Raw genomic sequence first — 18,054 nt, 5'->3', positions numbered from 1 at the left:
GTGGATTTTCATCGCCACTGATGATTCTATAACAGGCGGGCTGTTTGCCAGATTATTACCCAGGCTGTGAGGGTGAAAGTTACTCATAGGAACATAAAGACGCTCCCTCGGCTCGGCTGAGAGGAGCCGAGCCGAGCGGAGGGAGCGTCCGATAAAAGGCGGGATTTCAGAGCGCTGAGAGGAGCCGAGCCGAGCGGAGGGAGCGTCCGATAAAAGGCGGGATTTCAGAGCGCTGAGAGGAGCCGAGCCGAGCGGAGGGAGCGTCCGATAAAAGGCGGGATTTCAGAGCGCTGAGAGGAGCCGAGCCGAGCGGAGGGAGCGTCCGATAAAAGGCGGGATTTCAGAGCGCTGAGAGGAGCCGAGCCGAGCGGAGGGAGCGTCCGATAAAAGGCGGGATTTCAGAGCGCTGAGAACAGCTGAGAGGAGCCGAGCCGAGCGGAGGGAGCGTCCGATAAAAGGCGGGATTTCAGAGCGCTGAGAGGAGCCGAGCCGAGCGGAGGGAGCGTCCGATAAAAGGCGGGATTTCAGAGCGCTGAGTGCAGCTGAGAGGAGCCGAGCCGAGCGGAGGGAGCGTCCGATAAAAGGCGGGATTTCAGAGCGCTGAGAGGAGCCGAGCCGAGCGGAGGGAGCGTCCGATAAAAGGCGGGATTTCAGAGCGCTGAGAACAGCTGAGAGGAGCCGAGCCGAGCGGAGGGAGCGTCCAATAAAAGGCGGGATTTCAGAGCGCTGAGAGGAGCCGAGCCGAGCGGAGGGAGCGTCCGATAAAAGGCGGGATTTCAGAGCGCTGAGAACAGCTGAGAGGAGCCGAGCCGAGCGGAGGGAGCGTCCGATAAAAGGCGGGATTTCAGAGCGCTGAGAGGAGCCGAGCCGAGCGGAGGGAGCGTCCGATAAAAGGCGGGATTTCAGAGCGCTGAGAGGAGCCGAGCGGAGCTGCGACCGAGTTCGAAGTGACGTCAGGAATCAGATCGGGACGCGACACAGGGGAGGCACCTGATTGGTGAGTAGGTTCAGGTGAGTATTTCTCCTTATCTACAGTAACTGAAGTAAAAGGAAAGGGAAGGTCTGCAGGTCTTATAGGAAGTAGCGTTTATTTTTTAGTGAATCAAGGTCCCCAGTGTAGTTAACATTCTCTAAATTGAGAACAATTTAAAGGAGTAAACTCCTTAAAGGGAGTGGTAAGTAGTTTTTCTTTCCTTTTTTTTTGTCTTGACATTGTAGTTGTTCTTAAGCTAATTTAAGGGTTAAGTCATGGCAGGAGATCCCAGCGCCGTGTCATGTTCCTCTTGTGGGATGTGGGAATTCAGGGCTCCTTCCTGTATCCCTGATTCCTTCACCTGCGGGAAGTGTGTCCAGCTGCAGCTATTGTTTGACCGCTTGACGGCTCTGGAGCTGCGGATGGACTCACTTTGGAGCATCCGCGATGCTGAGAAAGTCGTGGATAGCACGTTCAGTGAGTTGGTCACACCGCAGATAAAAATTACTGAGGGAGATAGTGAATGGGTGACCAACAGACAGAGGAAGAGTAGGAAGGCAGTGCAGGGGTCCCCTGCGGTCATCTCCCTCCAAAACAGGTATACCGTTTTGGATACTGTTGGCGGAGATGACTCACCAGGGGAAGGTGGCAGTGGCCAGGTTCATGGCACCGTGGCTGGCTCTGCTGCACAGGAGGGCAGGAAAAAGAGTGGCAGAGCTATAGTGATAGGGGACTCGATTGTAAGGGGAATAGACAGGCGTTTCTGCGGACGCAACCGAGACTCCAGGATGGTATGTTGCCTCCCTGGTGCAAGGGTCAAGGATGTCTCGGAGCGGCTGCAGGACATTCTGGAGGGGGAGGGTGAACAGCCAGTTGTCGTGGTGCATATAGGCACCAACGATATAGGTAAAAAACAGGATGAGGTCCGACAAGCTGAATTTAGGGAGTTAGGAGTTAAACTAAAGAGTAGGACCTCAAAGGTAGTAATCTCAGGATTGCTACCAGTGCCACGGGTTAGTCAGAGTAGGAATGACAGGATAGCTAAGATGAATACGTGGCTTGAGAGATGGTGCAAGCTGGAGGGATTCAAATTCCTGGGCCATTGGAACCGGTTCTGGGGGAGGTGGGACCAGTACAAATTGGACGGTCTGCATCTGGGCAGGACTGGAACCAATGTCCTAGGGGGAGTGTTTGCCAGTGCTGTTGGGGAGGGTTTAAACTAATGTGGCAGGGGGATGGGAACCGATGCAGGAAGTCAGTGGGAAATAAAGTGGTGACAGAAACAAAAGGCAGTAAGGGAGAGTGTACAGAACATGACCGGACAGATGGTCTGAGAAAGCAGGGCAAAGACCAAGGGAAGTCGAGATTAAACTGCATTTATTTCAATGCAAGAAGTCTGATGGGCAAGGCAGATGAACTCAGGGCATGGATGGGTACATGGGACTGGGATGTTATAGCTATTACTGAAACATGGCTAAGGGAGGGGCAGGACTGGCAGCTCAATGTTCCAGGGTACAGATGCTATAGGAAAGATATAGAGCAGGAGGTAAGAGAGGAGGGAGAGTTGCGTTCTTGATTAGGGAGAACATCACGGCAGTAGTGAGAGGGGATATATCCGAGGGTTCGCCCACTGAGTCCATATGGGTAGAACTGAAAAATAAGAAGGGAGAGATCACTTTGATAGGATTGTACTACAGACCCCCAAATAGTCAACGGGAAATTGAGGAGCAAATATGTAAGGAGATTACAGACAGCTGCAAGAAAAATAGGGTGGTAATAGTAGGGGACTTTAACTTTCCCAACATTGACTGGGACAGCCATAGCATTAGGGGCTTGGATGGAGAGAAATTTGTTGAGTGTATTCAGGAGGAATTTCTCATTCAGTATGTGGATGGCCCGACTAGAGAGGGGGCAAAACTTGACCTCCTCTTGGGAAATAAGGAAGGGCAGGTGACAGAAGTGTTAGTGAGGGATCACTTTGGGACCAGTGATCATAATTCCATTAGTTTTAAGATAGCTATGGAGAAGGATAGGTCTGGCCCAAAAGTTAAAATTCTAAATTGGGGAAAGGCCAATTTTGATGGTATTAGACAGGAACTTTCAGAAGTTGATTGGGAGAGTCTGTTGGCAGGCAACGGGACGTCTGGTAAGTGGGAGGCTTTCAAAAGTGTGTTAACCAGGGTTCAGGGTAAGCACATTCCTTATAAAGTGAAGGGCAAGGCTGGTAGAAGTAGGGAACCTTGGATGACTCGGGAGATTGAGGCACTAGTCAAAAATAAGAAGGAGGCATATGACATGCATTGGCAGCTGGGATCAAGTGGATCCCTTGAAGAGTATAGAGATTGCCGGAGTAGAGTTAAGAGAGAAATCAGGAGGGCAAAAAGGGGATATGAGATTGCTTTGGCAGATCAGGCAAAGGTGAATCCAAAGAGCTTCTACAAATACATAAAGGGCAAAAGGGTAACTAGGGAGAGAGTAGGGCCTCTTAAGGATCAACAAGGTCATCTAAGTGCGGAACCACAAGAGATGGGTGAGATCCTGAATGAATATTTCACATCGGTATTTACGGTTGAGAAAGGCATGGATGTTAGAGAACTTGGGGAAATAAATAGTGATGTCTTGAGGAGTGTACATATTACAGAGAGGGAGGTGCTGGAAGTCTTAACGCGCATCAAGGTAGATAAATCTCCGGGACCTGATGAAATGTATCCCAGGACGTTATGGGAGGTTAGGGAGGAAATTGCGGGTCCCCTAGCAGAGATATTTGAATCATCCACCGCTACAGGTGAGGTGCCTGAAGATTGGAGGGTAGCAAATGTTGTGCCTTTGTTTAAGAAGGGCGGCAGGGAAAAGCCTGGGAACTACAGACCAGTGAGCCTGACATCTGTAGTGGGTAAGTTGTTAGAGGGTATTCTGAGGGACAGGATCTACAGACATTTGGAGAGGCAGGGACTAATTAGGAACAGTCAGCATGGTTTTGTGAGAGGAAAATCATGTCTCACGAATTTGATTGAGTTTTTTGAAGGGGTAACCAAGAAGATAGATGAGGGCTGTGCAGTAGACGTGGTCTACATGGACTTCAGCAAAGCATTTGACAAGGTACCGCATGGTAGGTTGTTACATAAGGTTAAATCTCATGGGATCCAAGGTGAGGTAGCCAATTGGATACAAAATTGGCTTGACGACAGAAGACAGAGGGTGGTTGTCGAGGGTTGTTTTTCAAACTGGATGCCTGTGTCCAGCGGTGTGCCTCAGGGATCGGTGCTGGGTCCGCTGTTATTTGTTATTTATATTAATGATTTGGATGAGAATTTAGGAGGCATGGTTAGTAAGTTTGCAGATGACACCAAGATTGGTGGCATTGTGGACAGTGAAGAAGGTTATCTAGGATTGCAACGGGATCTTGATAAATTGGGCCAGTGGGCCGATGAATGGCAGATGGAGTTTAATTTAGATAAATGTGAGGTGATGCATTTTGGTAGATCGAATCGGGCCAGGACCTACTCCGTTAATGGTAGGGCGTTGGGGAGAGTTATAGAACAAAGAGATCTAGGAGTACAGATTCATAGCTCCTTGAAAGTGGAGTCACAGGTGGATAGGGTGGTGAAGAAGGCATTCAGCATGCTTGGTTTCATTGGTCAGAACATTGAATGCAGGAGTTGGGATGTCTTGTTGAAGTTGTACAGGGCATTGGTGAGGCCACACTTGGAGTACTGTGTACAGTTCTGGTCACCCTATTATAGAACGGATATTATTAAACTAGAAAGAGTGCAGAAAAGATTTACTAGGATGCTACCGGGACTTGATGGTTTGACTTACAGGGAGAGGTTAGACAGACTGGGACTTTATTCCCTGGAGAGTAGGAGGTTAAGGGGTGATCTTATAGAAGTCTATAAAATAATGAGGGGCATAGATAAGGTCGATAGTCAAAATCTTTTCCCAAAGGTAGGGGAGTCTATAACGAGGGGGCACAGATTTAAGGTGAGAGGGGAGAGATACAAAAGGATCCAGAGGGGCAATTTTTTCACTCAAAGGGTGGTGAGTGTCTGGAACGAGCTGCCAGAGGCAGTAGTAGAGGCGGGTACAATTTTGTCTTTTAAAAAGCATTTGGACAGTTACATGGGGAAGATGGGTATCGAGGGATATGGGCCAAGTGCAGGCAATTGGGACTAGCTTAGTGGTATAAACTGGGCGACATGGACATGTTGGGCCGAAGGGCCTGTTTCCATGTTGTAACTTCTATGATTCTAAAGACTTGCATTTATTTAGCGCCTTTCACAACCTCAGGACGTCCCAAAGCCCTTCACAGCCAATGAAATATTTTTGAAGTGTATGTACTTGTGATGTAGGAAATGCGGCAGCCAGTTTGCACACAGCAAGGAACTGCTTGACGAGAAAAGACCAAGGTCGCCTTCTGCCATCCTGGTAATCGCATGAAACAATGATAATGGAGTTGTTGACTAATCATAGCAATCAATCTCTCTCAATTAGTCTACAACAGACCCAGACATAAGACGAGGAAAGCCGCCAGTGGTGGAGAGCTTTGGAAACCATAGGTCCAAAGCCACCTGTTCCTCCCAAGCATGTCATGTCTCAAATTACTCATATACTGTATCCCAAATTACTCAATACTCCCACTGAGTCTGAGTACAGAGCGATTTAAAGCACTGGCTGAGCAATTGGCTGTACATGTGTATATGCACTGATTACATCACTAGTCACCAATGGAGAGTTGGGAAACAGTAAGTGAATCTGCAGATTTCTTGTTATAAATAGTTTTCTTCAAATAAAGCCCAAGACTTCTCAAAAATTGAATGAACCAGAGAGGTAAGACATAGCCAATCAGATCGTTGGACTTGATTAAATCAAGCTGATTGGTTGATGGTACAGCCTTGAGTCCATGTCTGAGATAAGTGCCCTCTGACCTCCCATCCGTTTCTGCCACCTGCCCCTCACCTCAATTTAACTAGTACTTACCAATGCCATTTGGGTATCCATCAGGGACCGGAGGGCGCCACTCAAAGTCGGACCATCCCAGCTCTTCCTTGTTTTGTGTGTTCTGCTCCTGGAGCCACTGGGTGACGGGTTTGAAATACTCCAGCAAGGCAGAAGCATTCATTGCCCCGCTGCCCGTCACGTTCTGAAGGATGTCCTGCCAGGCTTTAGAGGAGCCAGGACTCAACGCGTTACTGAAAGAGAGACCATGGGCTGGATTTATGCATCATTATACAGACTATCGTTATACAGGATTGTACAGATGATCATTATAGAGGATTGTACAGACTATTATACAGGATTGTACAGACTATCATTATACATGATTGCATAAAGCTGTTATGTAATATTCCATACATAGCAGCAGAGATTCCTGGCTGGTTTGATCCAATGTAATTGCCAGGATCGCAGGCTCTTGGATTTTCAGAGCGTCTATGTGTAGGTTAATACAGAGTTCTACCTCTGTATGTAGGTTTATATAGAATTCTATCTCTGTGTGTATGTTTATATACAGTCCCATCTCTGTGTGTAGGTTTATATAGTGTTTTACCCCTGTGTGTAGGTTTATACAGAGTTCTACCTCTGTATGTAGGGTTATACAGAATTCGACCTTAGTGCGTTGGTTCATATAGAGTTCCCCGTCTTTGTGCAGATTTATATAGAATTATGTCTCGTGTGTAGATTTATACAAGGTTCTACCTCTGTGAAGGTTTATTTCGAGTTCTGCCTGTGTGTGTAGGTTTATATAGAGTTCTACCTCTGTGAATAGATTTATAAAGGGTTCTACCTCAGTGTTTAGGTTTATATAAATTTCTACCTCTGTGTGTAGGGTTATATAGCGATCTACCTCTGTGGGTGTAGGTTTATACAAAGCTCTACCTCTGTGTGCGTGTTTATGTAGGGTTCTACCTCTGTGTTGGTTTATATCAAGTTGTGCCTCCGTGTGGGATTATGTAGAATTCGACCTCTGAATGGGCTTATATCGAGTTCTAACTCTGTGTGTAGGTTTATATCGAGTTCTAGCTCAGCGTAGCTTTATATAGAGTTCTACCTCTGTGTGTCGCTTCATACAGATTTCTAACTCTGTGTGTAGGTTTATACAGAATTCTACCTCTGTGTGTGTTTATATAGAGTTCTACCTCTGTGTGTAGCTTCATACAGATTTCTAATGGTGTGCAGGTTTATATGGATTTCTATCTCTGTACGTAGGGTTATACAGAGTTCGACCTCTGTGTGTATGTTTATATAGAATTCTACCACTGTTTGTTGCTTTACATACAGTTCTACCCTGTACGTAGGGTTATATATGGTTTTACCTCTGTAGGTTTATATCGAGTTCTGACTCTGTGTGTAGGTTTATAAAATGTTCTACGTCACTGTGTAGATTTATGCAGAGTTCTCCCTCTGGGTGTAGGTTTATACAGAGTTCGACCTTTGTGCGTTGGTTCATATAGAGTTCTCCATCTTTGTGAAGATTTATATAGAGTTGTGCCTCTGTGTAGGTTTATTTCGAGTTCTGCCTGTGTGTATAGGTTTATACAGAGTTCTACCTCTGCGAATAGGTTTATAAAGTGTTCTACCTCAGTGTTTAGGTTTAAATAGATTTCCATCTCTGTACATAGGGTTATATAGAGTTCTACCTCTGTACGTAGGTTTATCAAGAGTTCTACCTCTGTGCGTAGGTTTTTTATAGAGTTGTACATCTGTATGTGGTTTATATAGTGTTTCACCTCTGTACGTAGGTTTATATAGAATTCTACCTCTGTGTGTTGGTTTGTGCAGAGTTATACCTCTGTGTAGGTTTAGATGGAGTTCTGCCTCTATGTGGGTTTCCATAGAGTTCTATCTCTGTGCTTAGGTTTGTAATAGAGTTCTACCTGTGTGTGTAGTTTTACATAGTGTTACACCTCTGTGTGTAGGGTTATATAGCGATCTACCTCTGTGTGAAGGTTTATGTAGAGTTCTACCTCTGGATCTGGTAATGGGTAACGAAACAGAATTAATTAATGATTAATAGAGTTCTACCTCTGTGTATAGGTTTATACAGAGTTCTACCTCTGCAAATAGATTTATAAAGGGTTCTACCTCAGTGTTTAGGTTTATATAAATTTCTACCTCTGCGTGTAGGGTTATATAGCGATCTACCTCTGTGGGTGTAGGTTTATACAAAGCTCTACCTCTGTGTGGGTTTACGTAGAGTTCGACCTCTGTGTGTAGGTTTATACAGAGTTCTACATCTGTGTATAGGTTCATATATAGAGTTGTACCTCTGTGTGTAGGTTTATGGAGAGTTCTGCCTCTGTTTGTAGGTTTATATAGAATTCTGTCAGTGTTTGTAGGTTTACACACAGTTCTACCTCTGTGTGTAGGTTAAAACAGAGTTCAACTGCTGTATGTAGGATTATATGTGGTTCTACCTCTGTGTAGGTTCATATCGAGTTCTGACTGTGTGTAGGTTTGTACAGAGTTCTACCACTGCAGAAAGATTATAAAATGTTCTACCTCAGTGTGCAGATTTATGCAGAGCTCTTCCTCTGGGTGTACGTTTATATAGATGCCTACCTCTGTGTGTAGATTTATACAGAGTTCTACCTGTGTGTAGGTTTATACAGAGTTCTACCTCTCTATATAGGTTTATACCAAGTTCTACTCTGTGTGTAGGTTTGAACAGAGTTCTATCTCTGTGTTTATGTTTACATACAGTTCTACCTCTGTATGTAATTTTTTGTAGAGTTCTACCTCTGTGTGTAGGTTTATATCGAGTTCTGCCTCCGTGTAGGTTTATACAGATTTCTACTTGTGTGTGTAAGTTATTCAGCGTTCTGCCTATGTGTGTAGATTGATGTAGTGTTCTAAATCTGTGTAGGTTTATATAGAGTTCTATCTGTGTATAAGTTTATATAGATTTCTACCTCTCAGTAAGTTTATATTGAGTTCTGCCTCTGTGTGTTTGTTTATATAGAGTTCTACCTGTGTGTGGGTTGATATGGAGTTCTACCTGTGTGTGGGTTGATATGGAGTTCTACCTGTGCGTAGGTTGATATGGAGTTCTACCTGTGTGTAGGTTGATATGGAGTTCCACCTGTGCGTAGGTTGATATGGAGTTCTACCTGTGCGTAGGTTGATATGGAGTTCTACCTGTGCGTAGGTTGATATGGAGTTCTACCTGTGCGTAGGTTGATATGGAGTTCTACCTGTGCGTAGGTTGATATGGAGTTCTACCTGTGCGTAGGTTGATATGGAGTTCTACCTGTGTGTAGGTTGATATGGAGTTCTACCTGTGTGTGGGTTGATATGGAGTTCCACCTGTGCGTAGGTTGATATGGAGTTCTACCTGTGCGTAGGTTGATATGGAGTTCCACCTGTGCGTAGGTTGATATGGAGTTCTACCTGTGTGTGGGTTGATATGGAGTTCTACCTGTGTGTGGGTTGATATGGAGTTCTACCTGTGCGTGGGTTGATATGGAGTTCTACCTGTGTGTGGGTTGATATGGAGTTCTACCTGTGCGTAGGTTGATATGGAGTTCTACCTGTGCGTAGGTTGATATGGAGTTCTACCTGTGCGTAGGTTGATATGGAGTTCTACCTGTGTGTGGGTTGATATGGAGTTCTACCTGTGTGTGGGTTGATATGGAGTTCTACCTGTGCGTAGGTTGATATGGAGTTCTACCTGTGTGTGGGTTGATATGGAGTTCTACCTGTGCGTAGGTTGATATGGAGTTCTACCTGTGCGTAGGTTGATATGGAGTTCTACCTGTGCATAGGTTGATATGGAGTTCTACCTGTGCGTAGGTTGATATGGAGTTCTACCTGTGCGTAGGTTGATATGGAGTTCTACCTGTGCGTAGGTTGATATGGAGTTCTACCTGTGCGTAGGTTGATATGGAGTTCTACCTGTGCATAGGTTGATATGGAGTTCTACCTGTGCGTAGGTTGATATGGAGTTCTACCTGTGCGTAGGTTGATATGGAGTTCTACCTGTGCGTAGGTTGATATGGAGTTCTACCTGTGCGTAGGTTGATATGGAGTTCTACCTGTGCGTAGGTTGATATGGAGTTCTACCTGTGTGTGGGTTGATATGGAGTTCTACCTGTGTGTGTGTTGATATGGAGTTCTACCTGTGCGTAGGTTGATATGGAGTTCTACCTGTGCGTAGGTTGATATGGAGTTCTACCTGTGCGTGGGTTGATATGGAGTTCTACCTGTGTGTGGGTTGATATGGAGTTCTACCTGTGTGTAGGTTGATATGGAGTTCTACCTGTGTGTAGGTTGATATGGAGTTCTACCTGTGTGTAGGTTGATATGGAGTTCTACCTGTGTGTGGGTTGATATGGAGTTCTACCTGTGTGTGGGTTGATATGGAGTTCTACCTGTGTGTGGGTTGATATGGAGTTCTACCTGTGTGTGGGTTGATATGGAGTTCTACCTGTGCGTAGGTTGATATGGAGTTCTACCTGTGCGTAGGTTGATATGGAGTTCTACCTGTGTGTGGGTTGATATGGAGTTCTACCTGTGTGTGGGTTGATATGGAGTTCTACCTGTGTGTGGGTTGATATGGAGTTCTACCTGTGTGTATGTTGATATGGAGTTCTACCTGTGTGTATGTTGATATGGAGTTCTACCTGTGTGTAGGTTGATATGGAGTTCTACCTGTGCGTAGGTTGATATGGAGTTCTACCTGTGCGTAGGTTGATATGGAGTTCTACCTGTGTGTGGGTTGATATGGAGTTCTACCTGTGTGTGGGTTGATATGGAGTTCTACCTGTGTGTAGGTTGATATGGAGTTCTACCTGTGCGTAGGTTGATATGGAGTTCTACCTGTGTGTGGGTTGATATGGAGTTCTACCTGTGTGTGGGTTGATATGGAGTTCTACCTGTGTGTGGGTTGATATGGAGTTCCACCTGTGTGTGGGTTGATATGGAGTTCTACCTGTGTGTGGGTTGATATGGAGTTCTACCTGTGTGTATGTTGATATGGAGTTCTACCTGTGTGTAGGTTGATATGGAGTTCTACCTGTGTGTAGGTTGATATGGAGTTCTACCTGTGTGTATGTTGATATGGAGTTCTACCTGTGTGTGGGTTGATATGGAGTTCTACCTGTGTGTATGTTGATATGGAGTTCTACCTGTGTGTATGTTGATATGGAGTTCTACCTGTGTGTAGGTTGATATGGAGTTCTACCTGTGCGTAGGTTGATATGGAGTTCTACCTGTGCGTAGGTTGATATGGAGTTCTACCTGTGTGTGGGTTGATATGGAGTTCTACCTGTGTGTGGGTTGATATGGAGTTCTACCTGTGTGTAGGTTGATATGGAGTTCTACCTGTGCGTAGGTTGATATGGAGTTCTACCTGTGTGTGGGTTGATATGGAGTTCTACCTGTGTGTGGGTTGATATGGAGTTCTACCTGTGTGTGGGTTGATATGGAGTTCCACCTGTGTGTGGGTTGATATGGAGTTCTACCTGTGTGTGGGTTGATATGGAGTTCTACCTGTGTGTGGGTTGATATGGAGTTCTACCTGTGCGTAGGTTGATATGGAGTTCTACCTGTGTGTGGGTTGATATGGAGTTCTACCTGTGTGTGGGTTGATATGGAGTTCTACCTGTGTGTGGGTTGATATGGAGTTCTACCTGTGTGTGGGTTGATATGGAGTTCTACCTGTGTGTGGGTTGATATGGAGTTCTACCTGTGTGTGGGTTGATATGGAGTTCTACCTGTGTGTGGGTTGATATGGAGTTCTACCTGTGTGTGGGTTGATATGGAGTTCTACCTGTGTGTGGGTTGATATGGAGTTCTACCTGTGTGTGGGTTGATATGGAGTTCTACCTGTGTGTGGGTTGATATGGAGTTCTACCTGTGTGTGGGTTGATATGGAGTTCTACCTGTGTGTATGTTGATATGGAGTTCTACCTGTGTGTAGGTTGATATGGAGTTCTACCTGTGTGTGGGTTGATATGGAGTTCTACCTGTGTGTAGGTTGATATGGAGTTCTACCTGTGTGTGGGTTGATATGGAGTTCTACCTGTGTGTAGGTTGATATGGAGTTCTACCTGTGTGTGGGTTGATATGGAGTTCTACCTGTGTGTAGGTTGATATGGAGTTCTACCTGTGTGTGGGTTGATATGGAGTTCTACCTGTGTGTAGGTTGATATGGAGTTCTACCTGTGTGTGGGTTGATATGGAGTTCTACCTGTGTGTGGGTTGATATGGAGTTCTACCTGTGTGTATGTTGATATGGAGTTCTACCTCTATGGCCCGGTCCAGAACCATGCCTGTTCTCCATTCCACTCGCGTACTTGCCGATTTTCTTTCCCAGAAGCACATTGGGGTGCAGTGCTGGCATTATTGGCCGACATTCTGTGGGGGACTTTGCAATTCTGGGCTTGGGTTGACGGACCGACTGATCGCTTGGTTCTCGGTGCGGTCTTCAACTGACCCGACATGATAATACAAAATCGGTTTATTCAACAAAAAAAAATTTCAGCTCTGCAGAAAGCTGCAAGGGGTCTGGCACCTGAATGTCGGGCAGGAGCAGCCTGTCAAGGACTGCGGGCTGACCGCCATCTTGGTTAAAGTGGTGAGGACCTTGATGCTTCAGCAGGAAGTGGTGGCTAAAGGTTGAAATAGAAAAGCGAGGTCCTATAACAGAGAGGCAGTCACCCTCGCTCAAAATTTAATATTTTCTCAGTGGGCCTTCCTGTGCTTCTCAATCAGACAGGTGCATTATGGGAAGGCCCTTAATTTGAAGGTGATTTGGGGCCTTAATGAAATTTGTGCACAGTGTATGCGGCCACATTTGGCCACATCAAAGACCTCAGGCTTCAGGCCTCCACTCCTCATATTACAAGATGCTCCCCTCCCATTGCATTATCAGCTCCTGCGGTTCCTTGCTCCTTCGTGAGGGCTCATCATTTCCCCATCATTTATTCCTGGCAGGGATGATATCTCAGAACCTACCTGAGTACTTTACCAGCTGCAACTGATTTGTAGATGTCACATTTATGCAGAGGTCCTGTATGTCCTGCAGCTTCGCACAGCGCTTTGTGGAACTGGAACTGCAGAACAAAACTCACAAAGTACCTGTAAAAATGAGAGGACATTGGTTTCTTCGGAACATAGGAAAAGGAGGAGGCCATTCAGTCCCTCGATCCTATTCCACCATTCAATTAGATCATGGCTGATCTGTACCTCAACTCCATTTCCCCGCCTTTACTCCATATCCTGTGACGCCCTTACTTAACAAAAATCTCAATCTTGAATTTTTCAATTGTTCCCCCAACAGCCACAGCCTTTTGGGGGAGAGAGTTCCAGATTTCCACTACCCTTTGTGTGAAAAAATGCTTCCTGATTTCACTCCTAAATAGCCTAGCTCTAATTTTAAGGTTATGCCCCTTGTTCTGGATTCTCCCACCAGAGAGAATAGTTTTTCTGTATCTACCTTATTGAATCCTTTTATCGTTTTAAACACCTCAGTTAATTCACCCCTCAACCTTCTAAACTCAGGGGAATACAAACCAAGTTCATGCAACCTGTCCTCATCATTCAATCCTTTAAGACCTGGTATCCTCCTGGTGAATTTGTGCTGTACCCCCTCCAAGGCCAATAGATCCTTCTGACAGTTTGGTGCAAAAACTGAACAATTGACGTTCGGCTAAGTGTCTGATGATTCATAGACCCACTTCATAAATTTATAGAATTATACAGCACAGAAGGAGGCCATTCAGCCCATCGTGCCTGTGCCGGCTCTTTGAAAGAGCTATCCAATTAGTCCCACTCCCCTGCTTTTTCCCCGTAGCTCTGCAAATTTTTCCATTTCAAGTATTTATCCAATTCCCTTTTGAAAGTTACTATTGATTCTGCTTCCACCGCCCTTTCAGGCAGCGCATTCCAGATCATAACAACTCGCTGTGTAAAAAAAATTCTCCTCATGTCCCCTTTGGTTCTTTTGCCAATTTCCTTAGATCTGTGTCCTCTGGTCACCGACCCTCCTGCCAGTGGAAATAGTATCTCCCCCTGTATTCTGTCAAAATCCCTCATAATATTTGACACCTCTAATTAAATCTCTCCTTAACCTTCTCTGCTTTAGGGAGAACAATCCCAGATTCTCTAGTCTCTCCACATAACTGAGATGTTCCTTTGCTCCTGTCTCCCCAATTTTCTCAACTCATCTCCTGAAGGTGTTGATTCATGCTGGGGATCAGTTCTATGTGCAATGCCTGCCCTCCATTACCTCATATAAGGGGCGAATATTTCTTGTTTGGGCCTGGACATTGAGCGTTTGGGGGCTATTCCCTTGGGGAGGGCATCACAGATTCTATGGGAGTCATTTTAACCCTCAAGAACGGGTGGGTTGGGAACGAATGGGCAGTAAAAATAGTTAGATTTTGGAGTGGGACCGCATTCCGGCTCCAACACGCCCACCCAGGCGTGTTAGGATGCGTGCGCGCGCAACAGAAACCCGGAAGTCCCGTCCCCACTTAAAACCGACGGGCCGCTCCTTAAAGGGGCAATGTACCCCACTGCGATCGTTGAGGCACTTAATATTTTGTGTATTACAAATGTAATTTAACCGTACCTGTTCGGGTTTCCCATTGCTTCTGATTCACCTCTGGTAAAAGCAAGCGGGAAGGGCCACGTCTATGAGGTGAGTGCCTTTATTGCACTGCTTGTGGGCCTGGAGGAGCAGGAGTGCTTCATCCAGGCTCCACAAGTCCATCTGGCCGATGGGAACCCTGCGATCGGCCGACCCCCCCCCAACCTCACAATGGTGGGCAGCCCCGATGGTGGACCTCCCCAATCTCCTCCAAGGCCCACTCGATGTCGTCCACATCCCCTCGCCTCCCCCATCCCTCTGATTTCTTACCTTGTCTCATCCTTTGCCATTCTTCCCTTTGCTCCTCACTGCTACTTTCTTTAATTTGACACAATAACCTGCCTCACACGTCTCTTCTGAGTCTCCCTTTATTATTTTTTGCTTGTCTCCTCTCTATTTCTGCTGGTTTTCTTCACTCTCTCCCACAGTAAAACATTCCTCCAATCCCCACATCCTTTCATTGCCTGTACTTTCTCCTATCCTTCTCGAAAATGATTCCACAATTTATAATTTATCCATGAATTACCTTTAATTCCAGCCACCAGTTTTTAACATCTGAAGTATTTCCAATAAAGATCGATTCACTGGGGAAGCCCCAACAAGTATTGGACTGTTTGATGCCAAAAGCTCTGGAACTTCAGGCCTCTGAGCTAACCATTTGTTTCAGATTTGTCACACACAGCGACAGTGAAACAAGCTTTAATATTAGTGTTAAAGCTGCTCAGATATTAGCAATAATGTTATTACTGTAATATAATAATTAAATATTAAAAAAAATCACACATTGACTTCCCCAGTCTTTTCTTTCCTCTCTGGTTTTTTCTTTAAGTTTGCTGTTTAAACTTTAGTCTTGTTATTTCAAAATGATATACTCTATTTTAACTTTTCTGGTTTTTTTGAATCATTTAAAAATGATTTATGGCCCACAATCTCTCTCTCTCCCGCAGTTCCTTTCCCACCTGACAGGCAGCCACCAGCTCGTCAACCTGGCTGCCTGGAGCGTGGGATACTTATCTTCAATTGAGTTGCGATCGCAGATTGCGATGCACTCAATTCGCTTCCAGGTTTTCCGCACAAATATCTACCCACCCGCTCAATTCCTGGCTCCACGTTAAAATCATGCCCTATGATTCTATGGTGACGCTGGTCGAGAGAGGATGGTTGTTCCAGGCAGCGAAGGTGGGATTGAATGGGGGTGAATTTCCACAGGGATTCTCTGGCTCATTCGTCGTAACTTTAGAGGAAGAGTCGCGGAAAAAATAACGAAAATGAGCGGGAGAACGCCTGTAGAAGTTGACCCCCTACGTGACTGGTACACGTGATTTTACCACCTGGACGACCTGAGGAGCTGTCGCTGAAATTCTATTCCTTTGGACAACTTTACCTGATGTAAGGTGTGTTTGCCGGGATGTGGTACTTGGCACCAGGGTCAAAGTTCGTTTCATTTCTAGGAACTGGCGGGCAGATCCCTTGGTACTTTGTCCTGGAAGACACAAGAGCAGACACAACTAAATCCTGATGCAAACCCAACCGTGAGCTCCAATTCAGTTCAACTTCTCGTCCTGGACCACTCGGTGCCCAGTTGTTGCATTACCTCAGATACCACCATTCATAGTTATAGTGATCTGGAGAAATCCGCCCACTGAACACTCCCCAGCGCCACTGATCAATCAGATATCCAAACGGGAGGAAGGCAATTTTTTCCAAGGCCATCTTCAGGAGGTAGTTAATGTCGGTTTCTGTTAGAAAAAAAAGTGATTGGATTGAGTATGATGGAAGCTGAGAGCAAATATGTTGGCAAATTTCTGACAAGTGCAAAAACAATAGGGCAGTAATAGTAGGGGATCTCAACTACCCTGATATTAACTGGGGTAGAATCAGTGGAAAAGGTATAGAGGGTGCAGAATTCTTAAAATGCAGTCAGGAGAACTTTTTTAGCCAGTACGTAGCAAACCCAACAAGAGACGGGGCAGTTCTGGACTTTGTTTTAGGAAATGAAGCTGGGCAGGTGGAAGGAGTATCAGTGGGGGAGCATTTTGCTGGTAGTGATCATAATTCAGTTAAATTTAGCATAGTTATGGAAAAGGACAAAGATAGAACAGAAGTAAAAGTTCTCAATTGGGGAAAGGCAAATTTTACTAAGCCGAGAAGTGATTTAGCAAAAGTGGACTGGAAACAGCTACTTGAAGGTAAATCAGTGTCAGAGCAGTGGGAGGCATTCAAGGGGGGAGATAGTGAGGATTCAGAGCAAATATGTTCCCACAAAGAAAAAGGGAGGGACTGCCAAATCCAGAGTCCCCTGGATGACAAGGAGCATACAGGGTGAGATAAGGCAAAAAAGGGAAGCTTATGTCAGACACCGAGAGCTCAATACTGCAGAAAGCCTAGAGGAGTCATAGAGTCATAGAGTCATACAGCACGGATAGAGGCCCTTCGGCCCATCGTGTCCGCGCCGGCCATCAGCCCTGTCTACTCTAATCCCATATTCCAGCATTTGGTCCGTAGCCTTGTATGCTATGGCATTTCAAGTGCTCATCCAAATGCTTCTTGAATGTTGTGAGGGTTCCTGCCTCCACAACCCTTTCAGGCAGTGAGTTCCAGACTCCAACCACCCTCTGGGTGAAAAAGTTCTTTCTCAAATCCCCTCTAAACCTCCCGCCTTTTACCTTGAATCTATGTCCCCTTGTTATAGAACCCTCAACGAAGGGAAAAAGCTCCTTAGTATCCATCCTATCTATAGAAAGTGCAGGGGGGAAATTAAAAAGGAAATTAGGAAAGCAAAGAGAGGGCATGAAAAATATTGGCAAGTAAAATCAAGGAAAACCCAAAGATGTTTTATAAATATATAATGAGCAAGAGGATAATTAAGGAAAGAGTAGGGCCTATTAGAGACCAAAAAGGTAAACTATGCATGGAGGTGGAAGATGTGGGTATGGTTCTTAACGAATACTTTGCATCTGTCTTCACAAAAGAGGGGGACGATGCAGAGATTGTAGTTAAGGAGGAGGAGTGTGAAATATTGGATGGGAGGAAATATTAAGGGATTTAGCATCTTTGAAAGTAGATAAATTGCCAGGCCCGGATGAAATGTATCCCAGGCTGTTAAGAGAAGCAAGGGAGGAAATAGCGGAGGCTCTGACCATCATTTTCCAATCCTCCCTGGCTACAGGCGTGGTGCCGGAGGATTGGAGGAATGCTAATGTACTGTTGTGTAAAAAGGGAGAAAAGGATAGACCGAGTAATTACTGGCCAGTCAGCCTAACCTTGGTGGTGGGCAAATTATTGGAAACAATTCTGAGGGACAGTGTTAATCATCATTTAGAAAGGCACGGATTAATCAAGGACAGTCAGCATGGATTTGTTAAGGGACGGTCATGCCTTACTAACTTGATTGAATTTTTTGAGGAGGTAACAAGGAGGGACGATGGGGGTAACGCATTTGATGTAGCGTACATGGATTTTAGCAAAGCTTTGACAAGGTCCCACATGGCAG

The 18,054-nt window shown here is 45.4% G+C and overlaps 1 protein-coding gene across 1 annotated transcript in view; it reads right to left on the bottom strand.

Annotated features, from left to right (window-relative positions):
• LOC137300025 (angiotensin-converting enzyme-like) overlaps positions 1 to 18,054 on the bottom strand; it is a 225,296-nt gene that overhangs the window by 67,672 nt on the left and 139,570 nt on the right. The window contains exons 9-12 of the mRNA XM_067969117.1: positions 16,156 to 16,300; positions 15,946 to 16,044; positions 12,926 to 13,048; positions 5,951 to 6,162 (exon numbers count right to left, since the gene is read on the bottom strand). Of these exons, the coding sequence (XP_067825218.1) occupies positions 5,951 to 6,162; positions 12,926 to 13,048; positions 15,946 to 16,044; positions 16,156 to 16,300 (579 nt within the window). The remainder of the gene's footprint in view (positions 1 to 5,950; positions 6,163 to 12,925; positions 13,049 to 15,945; positions 16,045 to 16,155; positions 16,301 to 18,054) is intronic.

The sequence above is a fragment of the Heptranchias perlo genome, chromosome 30 (genome assembly GCF_035084215.1).
Source record: "Heptranchias perlo isolate sHepPer1 chromosome 30, sHepPer1.hap1, whole genome shotgun sequence".
NCBI classification, from domain to species: domain Eukaryota; kingdom Metazoa; phylum Chordata; class Chondrichthyes; order Hexanchiformes; family Hexanchidae; genus Heptranchias; species Heptranchias perlo.
This window is presented reverse-complemented; position numbering and strand designations above follow the sequence as displayed.